This window comes from Gymnoscopelus braueri (genome assembly GCF_963280865.1).
Source record: "Gymnoscopelus braueri genome assembly, chromosome: 3".
NCBI classification, from domain to species: Eukaryota; Metazoa; Chordata; class Actinopteri; order Myctophiformes; family Myctophidae; genus Gymnoscopelus; species Gymnoscopelus braueri.
In genome coordinates this window covers 986,700-1,005,071 of record NC_137612.1, presented here as the reverse complement: position 1 = coordinate 1,005,071, position 18,372 = coordinate 986,700, and the positions used below count along the sequence as shown (strand labels likewise).

The window sequence follows — 18,372 nt, the reverse complement described above, 5'->3', positions numbered from 1 at the left end:
CTAGATCGGCTATTTTCCATATATGTGGCCTATTAGTTACTTGTTTGGGCTTATTTTCATAGACCTTCTATGAAGAGTCATTGTGAGCTTATAGATTGGCTATTTTTCCTTTTTTAATGTGGCATATTAGTCGCTTGTTTTGGGCTTGTTTTCATAGACCTGGCTGCGTATTTCTCGTGCAATCTGGCAACGCTGTCCGCTACTGCTGTTATGGTGAAGCCCGGGTCTATACTTCGTCTCACGACAGTGTTGCGCAGTGAGCAACGGTTCGGCTTTGTTCACTGCGTGACCCCGGTCGTACAAGTACAGTGAAGCATGAATCAGGCTTTAGAGTCAAAATCCAAAATAATGAAAAAAGAATACTGAGCTGTCTTCCCTAGATATTTCCACTTTATCTCTGAATGAGTATGTATTGTCAAAAATTGTACAGTGACAGAATGAACAGTGAATGAATTATCTATCATCTGTGAATATAATGAGTACATGTATGGTCTATCAACAACAAGTAGCCTATATGAATGAATATACAGACTAGGCTATATATCTATACACTCAATGAATATATGAAGTCATTAATGGAATAGAAACCTTAATTGGGTTAAGTGGGATGTGGGATGCCACAGCAGAACCTCTGCCCCAAATTTTTCACATGGCCCTTTTATAGCGCCACCAAGTGGCTGATTTGTGCAAAACATATTTTTTGACAGTACTCCTACAGATTGTGTCCAAAAATCCCGCAAATTGGTACACAGTATCTCTATAGTCATTAAACAAAACAGGTCTTTCGGATTTTTCATATTCCATCCTGATTGGCTAAAAATGGCTTCCAAAGTTTGCAGGAGTGCTCTTGTTTTGAACAAAAGGCCTCAAATCATGAACACAGCATGCAATTTCCTTGAAATATTGCACGCATATTTCCCCTATGCCGAGGAACAAATGCCACTTGAACATTTTCAAATCAGCCTCATGGTGGCGCTATAACAGGCCGATTTGTGTTTTTACCTATAACTGCACCGATCTGTGTAAAACTTTGTAAGCGCACTCCCTAGAGGTCAAGGAAAAACCTTTGCCCTGCATTTTTCACATCTGCCTTTTATAGCGCCTCCAGGGGGCCGACTTATGTAAAACATATTTCTTTACATTACTCCTTCCGATTTTATCCAAATTCCACGCAAATCGGTACACATGATCTCTATAGTCATGTGATCAAGACGGATGTGTTTTATTTTTCATATTCCATCCCGATTGGCTAAGATTGACATCTAAAGTTTTCAGTAGTGGCTTGTTTTGAACAAAATGCTGCAAATCATTCTTTTCACGCACATTCACACTATGTTGAGGAGCAAATGCCACCCTTTAAACATTGGCCTGTTATAGCGCCACCAGCAGGTCTAATTTAGCAAAACAAATGTTTTGATCAAATGCCTCAAATCATGAATGCAGTGTCCGATTGCCGTGCAAGGCCTAAGAAGAAATGGCACCCTTTTCACATTGGCCTATTATAGCGCCACCAGGAGGCCACAATAACCTACCTGACCTGGCGGAGACCTGTGCTCCGAGGAGCACTTTTTCTAGTTGTAATTGAATTGCATTCAATCATTAGATTATTAAATATAAATGTAAATCAGGCATAGAAATGTGGTTTTATTTAGGCTCCTAAATTAACAATGTTTAACAAAGACAAGATTATCTAAATACTTGACAATGAAAAGCTATGTTACAATATACCAAAAACTAAATGGTTTAATGCAGATGTACATTTGAGTACATCTGATATTGTACATGATTTCGATTTTAATTTAAAGGTAGGGTAAGTTATTTGCTTTGGTTAAAATAAGTGTTAAATAGCTCTATATTCTGATAGTACTCATTGCTATAGAGTGTTTGTTCAGTATTAGGAGTCTCCTTGTCTCTCCAGCTCTTTATAAAACAGAAAATGCATTTTCGTTTCAGTTTCAGTTGCATTTCCAATTTATCCAACCAGAACAGAGAACTCAATCAGGATACAGATTAAACAAGTGAAATTGGAAGTGATGACACTAAGAAAAGAGCAGGCAAAATTGGAACTGGAACACTATACAAATTAAGCTTAAAAATGGGTACTTTCTCCTGATTGGCTGAGATTTTGACACCTACCGAAAAATTTATTTTCTGTTTATTAAAGAGCTGGAGAGACAGGGAGACTCCTGTTACTGAAAAAACACTCTATAGCAATGATTACTATCAGAATATAATATTTTAACCTTTTAACAAAATACTTTTTGTTTTAACCAAAAAATATCACTTACCCTACCTTTAATAATTACACATTTTAATTAAATTCACTTAAATCATTCAATGTATAAGATTTTTTTCAGTGAAAATAATTATTCTGAAGAATATATGGTTGTATTGTTTTCTTCATAGCCAATTTATATATGTTGAATAATATGATCATTGTGATGTATGTTCATTCATAAAGTCACTGGTGATAGACTGTACTTTGACATCTACACTTATAGTTATTGATAGATTATATATGTTATATCAGTATGAGCCAAGTGAGGTTGTTTATTCACGATTTTTTGGGGACCCCCCCAAAAAATTTGCTTCGCGCGCGCGCATATTGTTTTCCCGCACGCGTGCTTCGCGCTCGCACGGATTGGTACTCAACAGAAAATCTCAAGGTTGGCAGATCTGCACTATGTACAAAAAAAGCATCATGAAAAATAAAAAAATATATTAAAAAAAAAAGGGGAGGGGGGTCGTCTGTCTACCGGGAAACTGGTACTACCTCCTCTTATGGCCTCCAGAAAGATGAGTTTTTAGGGCTGTTTTAAATGAGCCCAGCGAACTGTATTTTTTGAGGGATGGGGTTAGGCTATTCCATACCTTGGTGGCCATGCTATAGAAGGAGAATTTGCCCATGTTTCTTTTATGGGTGGGGGGTACCAGATTGTTGTTTACGCTCCCTCTAGTTTCGTGACTGTGGGTGTCACTAACTTTTTGGAGGTATTTTGACAGATATGCGGGTATACGATACGATACGATAATACGATAATACTTTATTGTCAGTTTGCACTGAAATTTGTCTTGCGACCCAACAGCCATGTATGCAACATATAACAGTACACACATTTGACATGACACAAGAAAACAACAAAATACATACATAAAGACATGCAAAGACAAGAGCAATGTCCACCACTCAGCCTACCCCTGGCCTATAACTCCTGATTAAGCCTCAATGTCGTCTGATGCACAAAGGACCTCTTCAGTTTGACCTTATTGTATGTAGGAACACCGTATCTCCTTCCTGAAGGCAGCAACCTATATTCTCCATACAAAGCATGGCTAGTGTTTGAAGTGATATTCCTTTCCAACCTTATCATACTGTTATTATACGTAGATGTATAGAGCCTCTGAAGTGGTTGTCCAACAATCTTTGAACAAATGTTCACTTGCTGCAGCAGTTGTGACTTTAAAGCTACAGACAGACATCCATACCAGGTGGTACTACAGTACTGAAGAACACTCATAATAACAGATGTGAAAAACAAAAGAAGAATCTGTCTACCAGCACCAAAAGATCTCAGACGGCGAAGGAAATAGACTCTTTGTTTTGTCTTCTTACCCACTGATTCAATCTGGTCTTTCCATGACAAAAGGTGGTCTATTACTACTCCTAGGTATGTATACGAACATACCTGGTTGATCTGTTCACTATGAATAGTAATGGGGGATCTGTGTATCTCTAGTGGAGCACCAAAAACAATCTCTTCTGTCTTTTTTGTGTTAATGATAAGAGCGTTGTTATCACTCCACTCCACCACCTTATTTACTCTGTGTTGGTGCAGTCCAGGATCACTGGAACTATCCAAAAGAGAAATCAAGACTGTATCATCAGATCACCTAATGATTCGAATCTGGCATAGAAAGTATTTAGGTCATTGGCAAAGCCAAGTTCATTTTCTGTCACAATAGGTTTGGTTGGGGATGACATTCCTGTCATGGATTTCATAGTATCCCACGCCTTTTTGTGATTTTTGGCTTTAAACGCATCCTCTAGATGCTGTCTATGTGTTAATTTTGCCTGCCTCATTTTTGTTTTTAGCTTTTTTTTCTGTCAATTTAAGTGCACCGAAATCTTTGTTTATGAAGGCTGTTTTCCTTTCATTTATTACATTCTTTATGTCCTTGGTCACATATGATTTATTGTTTGGATAGATTTTAATTTCCTTTGTAGGAACAACCAGCTGTACACAAAAAATAATGTAATCATTTGTAACTGTGGTTATTTCGTCCAATGAACCATCTCTAAAAGTGTCCCAATCTGTACAGTCCAGGCATGCTTTTAGTTGTTCCTTGCTTTCATTTGTCCATGTCCTAACTACTTTCTTCTCCAGCTTTCCTCTCTTCAGTTTTGACTTATAAACTGGAGTCATGCACACAACATTATGATCAGAGGTCAATATAGGCGGGCCTACCTTGGTAACATATGCGTTTGGAATGTTCACATAACACTTGTCCAGAATGTTATTTTTCCTAGTCGCATCCTTGACATACTGTTTAAATCCTGGCAACACAGTGTCTAGATAACACTGGTTCAAGTCTCCAAGCACGATTGCTGGTGCCTCTGGGTACTGTAGTTGTAGTCCATGTACACAGTCAGCAATTGTTTTTGCTGCCTGTGCGGCTCTTCCTGGCCCTTTAGGAGGCACATAGACTAGGAACAGCAGAATGCACCCAAACTCGCGGGGAAGATAGAACGGTCTTAAAGTCATGCCCAGGATCTCCACGTTGGGATCGTCGCATATCCCGAGTTTGACGGAATGGGATCGACACCAGAGATCATTAATGTACACACATACTCCACCGTAACCGCTCCCTCCACCTCTGTCCAGTCGCACCAGAGTGAATCCGGGGACCTCATAGAGTGAGTCTGGTTTTGATGGCTTTAACCAGCTTTCAGTGAAACATAACAGTGATGCCTCACGAAATTCATAGCTGTACCTTGTGTATGTTCTTATCGTGCTGATTTTGTTTTCCAAGGATCGCACGTTGGCCAGAACGATAAAGGGGAGCGGGGGGCGGGTGAATCTCCTCCGTAATCGGATCCGAATTCTCCCTCTTTTTCCTCGGATCAGCTCCACAGGGATGTCATCCAACACGGGCAAGTGGACGTGGCCCGCCGTTGTGTTCGGCTCCGGTGGCCGTAATGCCAGTAGTGCAGCTCGGCTGTACACACGGGCGATCCAGGTCGCCCCGTCGTCACGCCAGATGTTTGCCTCGAGCCGGGTCCCCGGTTCTACCGACCAGCACTTTCCACAGGAGTTACTAATACACAGGATCAGTAGAGCTACCTCTACGGCTCTCATCTTGGCGATCTTGCACATCTTTACATGTAACGACATATAGACACACGGACAAAACAAACAACTAAACACCAAGGCATACAAGGCACGCTGAGGTCACGGTGCAGCCACAGAGCAGCGCACACGGAAGCTCAGAGCAGAGCAGAGCAGAGCAGAGGGGGCATTTCGGGCATTTCGGGCAAATCTGCATTTACAATTTTGAAGACCAGTCCCATTTTTAGTTGTTTAACCCTGTCTTCCACCCTGAGCCAGCCTAGGCTGGCAAAGTGAGTGGGAGAGAGGTGGGTCATGGGCCCCAGTCCGAGGAGTAGTCAAATCAGTTTGTTTTGGGAGGTTTGAAGCTTAGTCTTCAGTGACACTGAGGTGTTGGAGTACCAAGAGGAGCAAGCATAGTCAAAAAGGGGCTGAATCAGTGCCCCTGAGAGGGTCCTGAGGGCCTGAGGGTTGACAAAAGAGGAAACTCTGCCCATAAATCTGGTTCCTACGGGCTGGAGGCGGCAGGGAGTTGTCGGGCAGAAAGCAACCATGTCCAAAATATTAACTATTCAGGAAATTAAAAAAACATATTTTTTGAACAACACTGCAAAGTTGGTGACTTTATACATTGTCTGAATGTGTCCTTATATTATCATCACTTTACCCAAATAGAGCTCAAGTGGAGGTTTTTGACCATTAATGTGGAGATAGTTCTGCAAATTCTAGATTAAGATTGCTACAATATAACTGGTTGATGCGCACTTATATAACACCAGCTGAATTACATCAGTTTAATAGAGATATTCCAGACATTTGCATTAAATGTGAGCGGTCGAAGGCAGTGGCTCAGCCAGAACGCTAGTATAGGCTGGGCCTAGGCAGGAGCGGGTTGGCACGCACACGCACATGATGAGACCCGTACGGCGGGGACACATGACCCCCGTACGGACACAGGGACACATGACCCCCGTACGGACACAGGGACACATGACCCCCGTACGGACACAGGGACACATGACCCCCGTACGGACACGGGGACACATGACCCCCGTACGGACACGGGGACACATGACCCCCGTACGGACACAGGGACACATGACCCCCGTACGGACACAGGGACACATGACCCCCGTACGGACACGGGGACACATGACCCCCGTACGGACACAGGGACACATGACCCCCGTACGGACACGGGGACACATGACCCCCGTACGGACACAGGGACACATGACCCCCGTACGGACACGGGGACACATGACCCCCGTACGGACACAGGGACACATGACCCCCGTACGGACACAGGGACACATGACCCCCGTACGGACACGGGGACACATGACCCCCGTACGGACACGGGGACACATGACCCCCGTACGGACACAGGGACACATGACCCCCGTACGGACACAGGGACACATGACCCCCGTACGGACACGGGGACACATGACCCCCGTACGGACACAGGGACACATGACCCCCGTACGGACACAGGGACACATGACCCCCGTACGGACACAGGGACACATGATCCCCGTACGGACACGGGGACACATGACCCCGTACGGACACGGGGACACATGACCCCCGTACGGACACAGGGACACATGACCCCCGTACGGACACAGGGACACATGATCCCCGTACGGACACGGGGACACATGACCCCGTACGGACACGGGGACACATGACCCCCGTACGGACACGGGGACACATGACCCCCGTACGGACACAGGGACACATGACCCCCGTACGGACACGGGGACACATGACCCCGTACGGACACAGGGACACATGACCCCCGTACGGACACAGGGACACATGACCCCCGTACGGACACGGGGACACATGACCCCCGTACGGACACAGGGACACATGACCCCCGTACGGACACAGGGACACATGACCCCCGTACGGACACAGGGACACATGACCCCCGTACGGACACAGGGACACATGACCCCCGTACGGACACAGGGACACATGACCCCCGTACGGACACGGGGACACATGACCCCCGTACGGACACGGGGACACATGACCCCCGTACGGACACAGGGACACATGACCCCCGTACGGACACAGGGACACATGACCCCCGTACGGACACGGGGACACATGACCCCCGTACGGACACAGGGACACATGACCCCCGTACGGACACAGGGACACATGACCCCCGTACGGACACGGGGACACATGACCCCCGTACGGACACAGGGACACATGACCCCCGTACGGACACAGGGACACATGACCCCCGTACGGACACGGGGACACATGACCCCCGTACGGACACAGGGACACATGACCCCCGTACGGACACAGGGACACATGACCCCCGTACGGACACAGGGACACATGACCCCCGTACGGACACGGGGACACATGACCCCGTACGGACACAGGGACACATGACCCCCGTACGGACACAGGGACACATGACCCCCGTACGGACACGGGGACACATGACCCCCGTACGGACACAGGGACACATGACCCCCGTACGGACACGGGGACACATGACCCCCGTACGGACACAGGGACACATGACCCCCGTACGGACACAGGGACACATGACCCCCGTACGGACACGGGGACACATGACCCCCGTACGGACACGGGGACACATGACCCCCGTACGGACACAGGGACACATGACCCCCGTACGGACACAGGGACACATGACCCCCGTACGGACACGGGGACACATGACCCCCGTACGGACACGGGGACACATGACCCCCGTACGGACACGGGGACACATGACCCCCGTACGGACACGGGGACACATGACCCCCGTACGGACACGGGGACACAAACAAACAAATATATATATATATATATTTTTTTTGCTACATCGATTGGGTGGGCCAGCTTTCTATGTGGGTGGGCCACGGCCCACCTAGGCCCACCCATGGCTGCGCCCCTGGTCGAAGGGCACACTTTTTTCACTGTATGTGGGAATACAGAGAGATGGTGACATTTTGGGGTGAGATCTCACAAATCATTTATATAATGCTGGATGTAAAGGTACCGTTGGATCCAAAACGTTTCATTTTGGGGTTATATCCTGAAACCCTGGTCATACCAGGGAATAAACCAATTATTTTGGACATGTCGTTACTCTAAGCGAAGCACACACTTGCTTTATCATGGAAGAACGTTCAAAGACCACGGGCGAGCCAATGGCTCAGAGAAATTAGCAGTTTCTGTGCTATGGAAAGGATAACCTATATCCTGAAGAGGAAAAGTGAATTATATGATAGGGTTTGGGGGCCTTTTTCCCAACGCTTAAGGGACGTTGACGTGTCGGACATGCTTCAAAATGATGATAATGGAAATACCTCATAAACTGTTGTGACTTAATGCACTTTATCGGAGGATGTTGCATTTGCCCCATGTGTTGTTCTGTTTTATTTAAGTTTTATTTTGGTGTCTGTTAGGTGTGTGGTCTTTTGTGTTGTTTGTGTGTAAAATATCTAAACATTGTGTCATGTCTTCGAATTTTGTTTAAAAACAAAACACATATTGTTTAAAAAATAAAAATAAAAGAATGTGGAAATAGTTGTTTTGTCCATCATTGATTAGAATGACCAAGTCAGGTGATGGACAGTTTGAGGATCCAATGGAGTTAGGAGGTTTAGTTAGAAACACTTTTTAATACTTTTCAATGGTTCAATATTTGTAAAACAAACACACAGATGTAAAGGCTGTTCAATAACACTGATTTATTAAAGAAAATACAAACTTTGAAACATGGACACAGTTGGTTTCTGCCCGACAACGATGATATGTTGTTGTTTTGGCTCCGATACTGATTACGTAATTAATTCCATTTCTCCTCTTCAGGGCTTCCTGAGGATCCACCTTCTGGAGGCTCAGAGTCTGGTTGCCAAGGACAACAAGATGGGAGGCATGGTCAAGGGTAAGAGTGACCCCTACGTCAAGGTCAGTGTGGGGGTCACGACCTTCACCAGTCATGTGATCAAGGAGAACCTGAACCCCATCTGGAACGAGATGTACGAGGTGAGGTTACTTTAGTCTGTATTTAGATGTACGAGGTGAGGTTACTTTAGTTTGTATTTAGATGTACGAGGTGAGGTTACTTTAGTCTGTGTTTAGATGTACGAGGTGAGGTTACTTTAGTCTGTATTTACTTTGTATTAGTTGTTATTTTATATTGTAATACAGGGCATTTGTCAAAGGTCAGAAAAAATATTATTTCATAATACAAAAAATAACATGGTAAAATAAATGGTAAATGGTGCATTTATACAGCGCTTTTATCCAAAGCGCTTTACATAGATTGTGCATTACATTCACCCATTCACACACACATGCACGCACGCACGCGCACACACGTCTCACACACACACACACACACACACACACACACACACACACACACAGTGTTTCCAGTTCACTCTACCCGCCACTCTACCCTTGAGCCACTGCCGCCCCAACATACCATTAAAAAATATATAAACAGTAAAACTGGCACAGCTAAATCATTGTAAGATAGATTTCTTTTTGCTTTCCTTTCATGTCTTTTAAGGCTCTTGAGTTCTCTGAGATGCTCTTTATCCATATTTTATACGTTGGCTATTTAAATACTGTAATATTTGCACATCTGCTATTTTCAAAACAAAAAAATATATCTTGAAGGTGTTTTGAATAATTTAGATTTTTTTAACACAAATCTTCTCTTCTGGGGGTCTCCCTGACACAAAACATTTTCAGATGGGGGGGGGGGGGGGAGTAGGTCTACAGCCAAATGTATATCATTATGGGGGTCCTTGACATGAAAAAGTTTGAGAACTACTGGTCTAGTATAATGACAATAAAGAGTTTCTGATGTGCGTTGTGTGGTTGCAGCCACCTCATATCCATTGTGTTGAGTGTTGTGGTCATGGTCATGGTCTTATTATTATTATTATTATTATTATTATTATTATTATTATTATTATTATTATTATTATTATTATTATTATTATTATTATTATTAATGTCCTTTGTGGTCATGTTCTCAGGTGGTGCTGAGGCCTCAGCTAGGACTGGTGATGAAGGTGGAGCTGTACGATAAAGACATGGACAGAGATGACTTCCTGGGCAGGTGAGAATAATGTGACCACAGTAATGAGATTACTATATTATATATAATATCTATAGAGTAATGCTTCATTTATAGTCTGCTGTACGCTGGTGTCACCGTTGTATGACAGCATATTAATAATGATAATAATGATAATAATCATTGCTATAGAGTGATTGTTCAATAACAGAGGTCTCCCCGTCTCTCCAGCTCTTTAGTAAACAGAACATATATATCGGGATAACAATTACGAAAACGGACAACATAGTAAAGATTATGATCAGAATATAGAGCTTTAAAGGACTGTTATGTAGGATGTGTATAAACCTGTGTATGTACTGTATGCTCTTTCAGGTGATATGACTCAGATGATACAGAGGTACTGTTACTGTATACAATAATGCTAAAAGGATAACACATACTAGTACAATAGTACATACCAGTAGCTGTAGCAGTGGCTCAGGGGTAGAGTGGCCGGAGCGGCCGGATGGGATCCGTGAGGTTCCCGGTTCGATCCCGGGTTCGATCCCCAGAGTTAGTGTTGAAGTGTCCTTGAGAAAGACACTGAACCCCTAACTGCTCCTGATGAAGCAGGTCAGTGCCCTGCATGGTTTCCTAAATCAGGTTGAATGCTTTGTTCTCTGTTGTTCTGCAGGTTGAACATCAGCTTGGCAGACATCATCCAGTCTCAGTACACAGACCAGGTGAGTAACTTTTAACTATCATGCATAGTGTACGGGAATGAAGTCGTTGTCATGCTATGCAACAACATGTGAAATGCCCTAGTAAAGGAGTAAAGGAGTGTAAAACCCTACTCACTTTCTAAACTGGCCTAAAAAAACACCTTCAGGAGGCTGACATTCTAAACTGAACCCCCCCCCCCCGTAAAATGTAAGCTGATTGTATAATGTTCTGTATGGTAATGTATATCTGTCTGTTTTCTTAAATGTCATCATGATGTGAGTGCGTGGGAATCTCATTTTAAATAAACTATTGTGATTTTATGAGCAAAAAACACAAAAACGGAGAATATGGAGATACAAGGTTTCTGCCCGACAACAACTATATCAATGACCAGATCTATGTGTGTTGTTTTGTTCCAGTGGTACAGTCTGACTGATGTGAAGTCTGTGTGTTCCAGTGGTACAGTCTGACTGATGTGAAGTCTGTGTGTTCCAGTGGTACAGTCTGACTGATGTGAAGTGTTTGTGTGTTCCAGTGGTACAGTCTGACTGATGTGAAGTCTGTGTGTTCCAGTGGTACAGTCTGACTGATGTGAAGTCTGTTTGTTCCAGTGGTACAGTCTGACTGATGTGAAGTCTGTTTGTTCCAGTGGTACAGTCTGACTGATGTGAAGTCTGTTTGTTCCAGTGGTACAGTCTGACTGATGTGAAGTCTGTGTGTTCCAGTGGTACAGTCTGACTGATGTGAAGTGTGTTTGTGTGTTCCAGTGGTACAGTCTGACTGATGTGAAGTGTGTTTGTGTGTTCCAGTGGTACAGTCTGTCTGATGTGAAGTGTGTTTGTGTGTTCCAGTGGTACAGTCTGTCTGATGTGAAGTGTGTTTGTGTGTTCCAGTGGTACAGTCTGTCTGATGTGAAGTGTGTTTGTGTGTTCCAGTGGTACAGTCTGACTGATGTGAAGTGTGTTTGTGTGTTCCAGTGGTACAGTCTGTCTGATGTGAAGTGTGTTTGTGTGTTCCAGTGGTACAGTCTGACTGATGTGAAGTGTGTGTGTGTGTTCCAGTGGTACAGTCTGACTGATGTGAAGTCTGTGTGTTCCAGTGGTACAGTCTGACTGATGTGAAGTGTGTGTGTGTGTGTGTTCCAGTGGTACAGTGTGACTGATGTGAAGTGTGTGTGTTCCAGTGGTACAGTGTGACTGATGTGAAGTGTGTGTGTGTGTGTTCCAGTGGTACAGTCTGACTGATGTGAAGTGTGTGTGTGTGTGTTCCAGTGGTACAGTCTGACTGATGTGAAGTGTGTTTGTGTGTTCCAGTGGTACAGTCTGACTGATGTGAAGTCTGTTTGTTCCAGTGGTACAGTCTGACTGATGTGAAGTGTGTGTTCCAGTGGTACAGTCTGACTGATGTGAAGTCTGTTTGTTCCAGTGGTACAGTGTGACTGATGTGAAGTGTGTGTGTGTGTGTGTTCCAGTGGTACAGTCTGACTGATGTGAAGTGTGTGTTCCAGTGGTACAGTCTGACTGATGTGAAGTGTGTTTGTGTGTTCCAGTGGTACAGTCTGACTGATGTGAAGTGTGTGTGTGTGTGTGTTCCAGTGGTACAGTCTGACTGATGTGAAGTGTGTGTGTGTGTGTTCCAGTGGTACAGTCTGACTGATGTGAAGTCTGTTTGTTCCAGTGGTACAGTCTGGCTGATGTGAAGTCTGGTCAGATACACCTGGTGTTGGAGTGGGTTCCTACCGTGTCCACTACAGACCATCTGGACCAGGTCAGTACATGTTAGAGTGGGTTCCTACCGTGTTAGAGTGGGTTCCTACCGCGTTAGAGTGGGTTCCTACCGTGTTAGAGTGGGTTCCTACCGTGTTAGAGTGGGTTCCTACCGTGTTAGAGTGGGTTCCTACCGTGTTAGAGTGGGTTCCTACCGTGTTAGAGTGGGTTCCTACCGTGTTAGAGTGGGTTCCTACCGTGTTAGAGTGGGTTCCTACCATGTTAGAGTGGATTCCTACCGTGTTAGAGTGGGTTCCTACCATGTTAGAGTGGATTCCTACCGTGTTAGAGTGGGTTCCTACCGTGTTAGAGTGGGTTCCTACCATGTTAGAGTGGGTTCCTACCGTGTTAGAGTGGATTCCTACCGTGTTAGAGTGGGTTCCTACCGTGTTAGAGTGGGTTCCTACCGTGTTAGAGTGGTCACATAATGAAATAACCGCTCTATTGTTAAAGACGGGGTGCCGTGATTTTCAGTGATTTCCCCCCCCCCCTAAAACATAATCATCAGGTATTATGGTTATACTAGGAGGAAGATTTTTTTTAAAAAGTGTACTGAAAGTGTTTATCTTTTTCTGTGGACACGCCTCCAGTTCATTAAGTATATCTGGTTCTCACCTTAGCACCTCCTCCACCACCTTAGCACCACCCACCTGTCCTAGTCCCTCCTCCTCCTCATGCCCACAGCTGTTGTGTTATGATAATGAGGGGGAGGGTATGTATTTACTATGTCACTAAAGCGATGTTTTTCTATTGGCACGTTTGACCCTCAAGGTTTCAGATTCAGGTAGAAACTCAGTATAGTCAGAGAAGACATAAAACACCATAAAAACACCACCAGGGGGCTTAATGAAGTTCTATCAACCTCATAGACACATGAAAAACCATGGCACCACCTCTTTAAGTTAATGTGTGAATTACTTCCAGCGGTCATTATCTCCTCAAGACACCACATTATCACATGAAAAAGTCTACATTCTTGGACGGTAGGCCTATACTATGTACAGTATATAGCGTAACACGGTAGAACACACCACTGGTTCGAATCCCGAGTAGGACATAAACGTTACAGATTGCACCGAATGCAGCCCTGGGTATAATGTTCATGTGATTGTGTTCCAGGTTCTCCAGCTCCAGACGGTTCATTCCTTCCAGAACAAAGCCGTTCCCACTTCCTCTCTGCTCTTTGTGTACCTGGAGAGAGCCCACTCCCTCCCTGTGAGTCCCCCCCCCCACCACACACACACACACACACACACACACACACACACACACACACACACACACACACACACACACACACACACACACACACACACACACACACACACACACACACACACACACTGCCTCTCTGCTCTTTGTGTACCTGGAGAGAGCCCACTCCTCCTTACCTGTGAGCCCCCCCCCCCTCCTTCATGCTCTGCTACATGAAGGGAAGTTATGAAAATAGCCGAACTACAAGCTCAGCACTTTTAGATCGACTATTTTCACAATATTTATCTGTGGAACCGAGTCAAACTAAATGTAATGCCTCAACTCCTACAATTAAGTGCATGTCAGGGTGGGGTGGGGGGTCCCCAGGTAAAATATGATTATGTTGGGGGGTCCCCAGGTAAAATATGAAAGTGGTTAATGATCAGTTTTATGCTCCGTGCTGCAGTCATACAGGAGTTTATCAAACCTGCATATTTGAGATTGTGTTGAGAACAAAATATCTTCCTCTGGAATGTGAACCTCCCTTTTTAAACTCACGCCCTTATAAGGCACTGGTACCGTAGGACTGGAGGCCAGTCTGGAACTGGGACTCTGTGGAAGTCCATATTTGGGCATGACTGATGACGTCATCACATATGACGTCCAGTGAATGACTCATTCACTCACACAGAGATGTAGAATTTATACATATAGGATTCAAAGAAAATGACTGTTATGACAGGTTATAACATGATGTCAGAGTTTTTGATTGACTGATTGAAAACCTTTATTAACAAGTTTGTTCACAGTACAGGTAGTAGTATACTGTCAAAGGTTATGCTAAAAGCATAACACAAACATGTCTCTGTGTTGAGACAAATTGATGTCACAGTTCTTTATTTATTTATTTTTGGGGGCGGGGGGGTAAATGAAGAGTAGGTGAATGTCATTGGATCGTTTCTGTAATGTGATACTTATTATGTAAGTGTGACTTTACAGAATAAACAATCACTTATTGTTTGTGGCGACAGTCTGTGTCCCAGACCCCCCCCCACACACACACACACACACACACACACAACCACTGCTCTCTCAATGCTCATTTAGTTTTTAATTAAAACATGCTGATGGGGGTTTTCATCAGCCTTTCATAATGTCTGTATGTGACTGACCTCCACTGTGTGTGTGTGTGTGTGTGTGTGTGTGTGTGTGTGTGTGTGTGTGTGTGTGTGTGTGTGTGTGTGTGTGTGTGTGTGTGTGTGTGTGTGTGTGTGTGTGTGTGTGTGTGTGTGTGTGTGCGCTCAGTTGAAGAAGAGCGGGAAGGAGCCCAAGGCCGGAGCGGAGCTTGTTTTTGGAGACACGACGTACAGAACCAAGGTCAGACAGTCACAACAGTCACACACAAAACACAGAAACCTCGTATCTCCATGTTTTATCTTTATGTGTGTTTTTCCCCCCTACATTAACACCTACTTTGATCATACTACAGCGTTTTTATTTCTGTCAAATAAAAACACCATGTGTGATTATTACATCATCAGGTTCTAACCAGTATCAGTCACTTTTCCACTCATAATAATATATCAGACTTATATAGAGCTTTTCTCAGAACCCAAAACACATTAATATAAACAACTTTATTAGGTTCAGGGCAGCAGTGGCTCAGGGGTAGAGTGGCCGTAGAGCGGCCAGATGGAGAACCCTGAGGTTCCCAGTTGGATCCTTGGCTCCCCCAGAGTTAGTGTTGAAGTAGCATCGATCTCCAAGCTTTTATTTTTTTGTTTTGCTAAAAAATAAAAGTCTGTGTTCTAGGTATAGACGAATCCACAGAAGCGCTGCCTGTAGCTGCCTGTAGCTGCCTGTAGCTGCCTGTAGCTGCCTGTAGGCGGCCATTGCTGCGGTGTCGCGTTCGCGGAGCGTTGACACCGCAGCAATCCGTGGATTTGTGTATAGGAAGTGTTTCATTTCCCCAACCAACCAGAGTGCAGTGGGCGTCGCTCCAAATGTTGTGTTGACGGGGCGGAGGCTGACGGACAGATCGGTGAACCAATGGGATCAGGCGCATTCTCTCCGTGCTGATTTTAAACCCGCCCCTCTAGACACGAAAGCAGGAAGGCTAGTGAAGGCTAGTGTAGAAGTGTCCTTGAGCAAGACACTGAACCTTGCATGGTTTCCACCGCCATTGGTGTATGAATGTGTGTGTGAATGTGTGTGTGTGTGAATGTAATGCACAATCTATGTAAAGCGCTTTGGGTAAAAGCGATATATAAATGCACTATATGTACCATTAGGAGCAAAAAAAAAGTGAAAAGGCTAAAAAGAATAAGCTAATAAGAAGCAGAATGGGAGATTTGGTTTGACTTAGAAGGGAAAGCAAGTCTGAAGAGGTGGGTTTAGAGGGAGGCTGTGAACACGGCAAGAGTGTGTTCTCTGTTAACCTTTGCATAAGACTGCATGGTCGTACTCGCCGATGCACAGAATTGGTGCTTATTACCAGCTTATAGTTTATAAAAGATGTGTGGACACTGGACAGACAGACAGACAGTGTGTGGATGTTAGTAGATCCATGTGGTTCAACCCCCTCCCCCATCCATTGGCTGAGACGCGCACCAGCTTTTGCCACCGGGTCGTAGTAGTAGCTTGGCGACGCCCCCTTCTGTGACGCACGCGGAACTGCCTCTCACATGGGCGGACCGCTTTAAATGACTCCCAAAACCTCTGTAACACCTGATGGCACCGTGGCGTCAACGCTAAGCGTTAGCCTTTACCATCCATGTGCCTCGACTTCCCTGTTCATTACCCCCAGGCAATGCCAGTGCCGAGCATCCTTTTCCACCACGGAGGAAAGCCGGCCAGTGCAGTGCTGTCCTCCTGGAATGTGAAGCGTGACTAGACGAGAAGCTGTCCCGCGGGCGTCACAGAAGGGGGCGTGTTACTACGACCCGGTGGGAAAGCAGGGCTCGCGGCAGAGACACACTGATCCCTAGGAAATCAAATACCGTACAGAATACTCTCAAAATACCATTTCATGTCCTCTTTAAAAGCAAAACGACAAAGCCCACACACAACAAGCACTTTACTTGGTGAAACTAACTGACACATTGTGTCCTAATATTGTGTAAAAAAGGCCCTTCGACCGATTAGCGTTTTGTGTGTTAAAGGTTTGTGAACCTCAGTCACCTCAGTTTGTATTATTTTATGTTTTAAAGGTTTGTGAACGCACCAAGTCACCTCAGTTTGTATTATTTTATGTGTTAAAGGTTTGTGAACGCACCAAGTCACCTCAGTTTGTATTATTTTATGTTTTAAAGGTTTGTGAACCTCAGTCACCTCAGTTTGTATTATTTTATGTTTTAAAGGTTTGTGAACGCACCAAGTCACCTCAGTTTGTATTATTTTATGTTTTAAAGGTTTGTGAACCTCAGTCACCTCAGTTTGTATTATTTTATGTTTTAAAGGTTTGTGAACGCACCAAGTCACCTCAGTTTGTATTATTTTATGTTTTAAAGGTTTGTGAACCTCAGTCACCTCAGTTTGTATTATTTTATGTTTTAAAGGTTTGTGAACGCACCAAGTCACCTCAGTTTGTATTATTTTATGTTTTAAAGGTTTGTGAACCTCAGTCACCTCAGTTTGTATTATTTTATGTTTTAAAGGTTTGTGAACGCACCAAGTCACCTCAGTTTGTATTATTTTATGTTTTAAAGGTTTGTGAACGCACCAAGTCACCTCAGTTTGTATTATTTTATGTTTTAAAGGTTTGTGAACGCACCAAGTCACCTCAGTTTGTATTATTTTATGTTTTAAAGGTTTGTGAACGCACCAAGTCACCTCAGTTTGTATTATTTTATGTTTTAAAGGTTTGTGAACGCACCAAGTCACCTCAGTTTGTATTATTTTATGTTTTAAAGGTTTGTGAACGCACCAAGTCACCTCAGTTTGTATTATTTTATGTTTTAAAGGTTTGTGAACGCACCAAGTCACCTCAATGGAACGAGGCCTTCCACTTCCTGGTTCGTGACCCCAGACAGGAGATGCTCATCATTAAGGTTTGTAAACACAGTTACTCAAGTACGATACCTTGCTTTGTATCATTTTGATGTACATTTAACTTTGGAAGTGAAATGGATATTTCACTTTAAAAAAAAAGTTGGGTCATTTTATTGTCTACTCAGGCTTTTGGGAGCACCCTGGACAGTTTCTAAGTTGCTTGATTCAATATTTAGATATTTTATATTCATTTGATCAGACATGCCCCCTTCCTATACAAACCCATTGTTACTTCAAACTCCATTTTGTGTTG

General features: G+C 44.2%; 1 protein-coding gene across 1 annotated transcript in view; it reads left to right on the top strand.

Moving 5' to 3' along the window:
- Positions 1–18,372, top strand: part of LOC308080170 (uncharacterized protein) — a 104,889-nt gene that overhangs the window by 48,967 nt on the left and 37,550 nt on the right. The window contains exons 29-35 of the mRNA XM_080421946.1: positions 9,183–9,359; positions 10,364–10,446; positions 11,081–11,129; positions 12,787–12,876; positions 13,995–14,090; positions 15,375–15,446; positions 18,032–18,118. Coding sequence (XP_080278072.1) covers positions 9,183–9,359; positions 10,364–10,446; positions 11,081–11,129; positions 12,787–12,876; positions 13,995–14,090; positions 15,375–15,446; positions 18,032–18,118 — 654 coding nt within the window. The remainder of the gene's footprint in view (positions 1–9,182; positions 9,360–10,363; positions 10,447–11,080; positions 11,130–12,786; positions 12,877–13,994; positions 14,091–15,374; positions 15,447–18,031; positions 18,119–18,372) is intronic.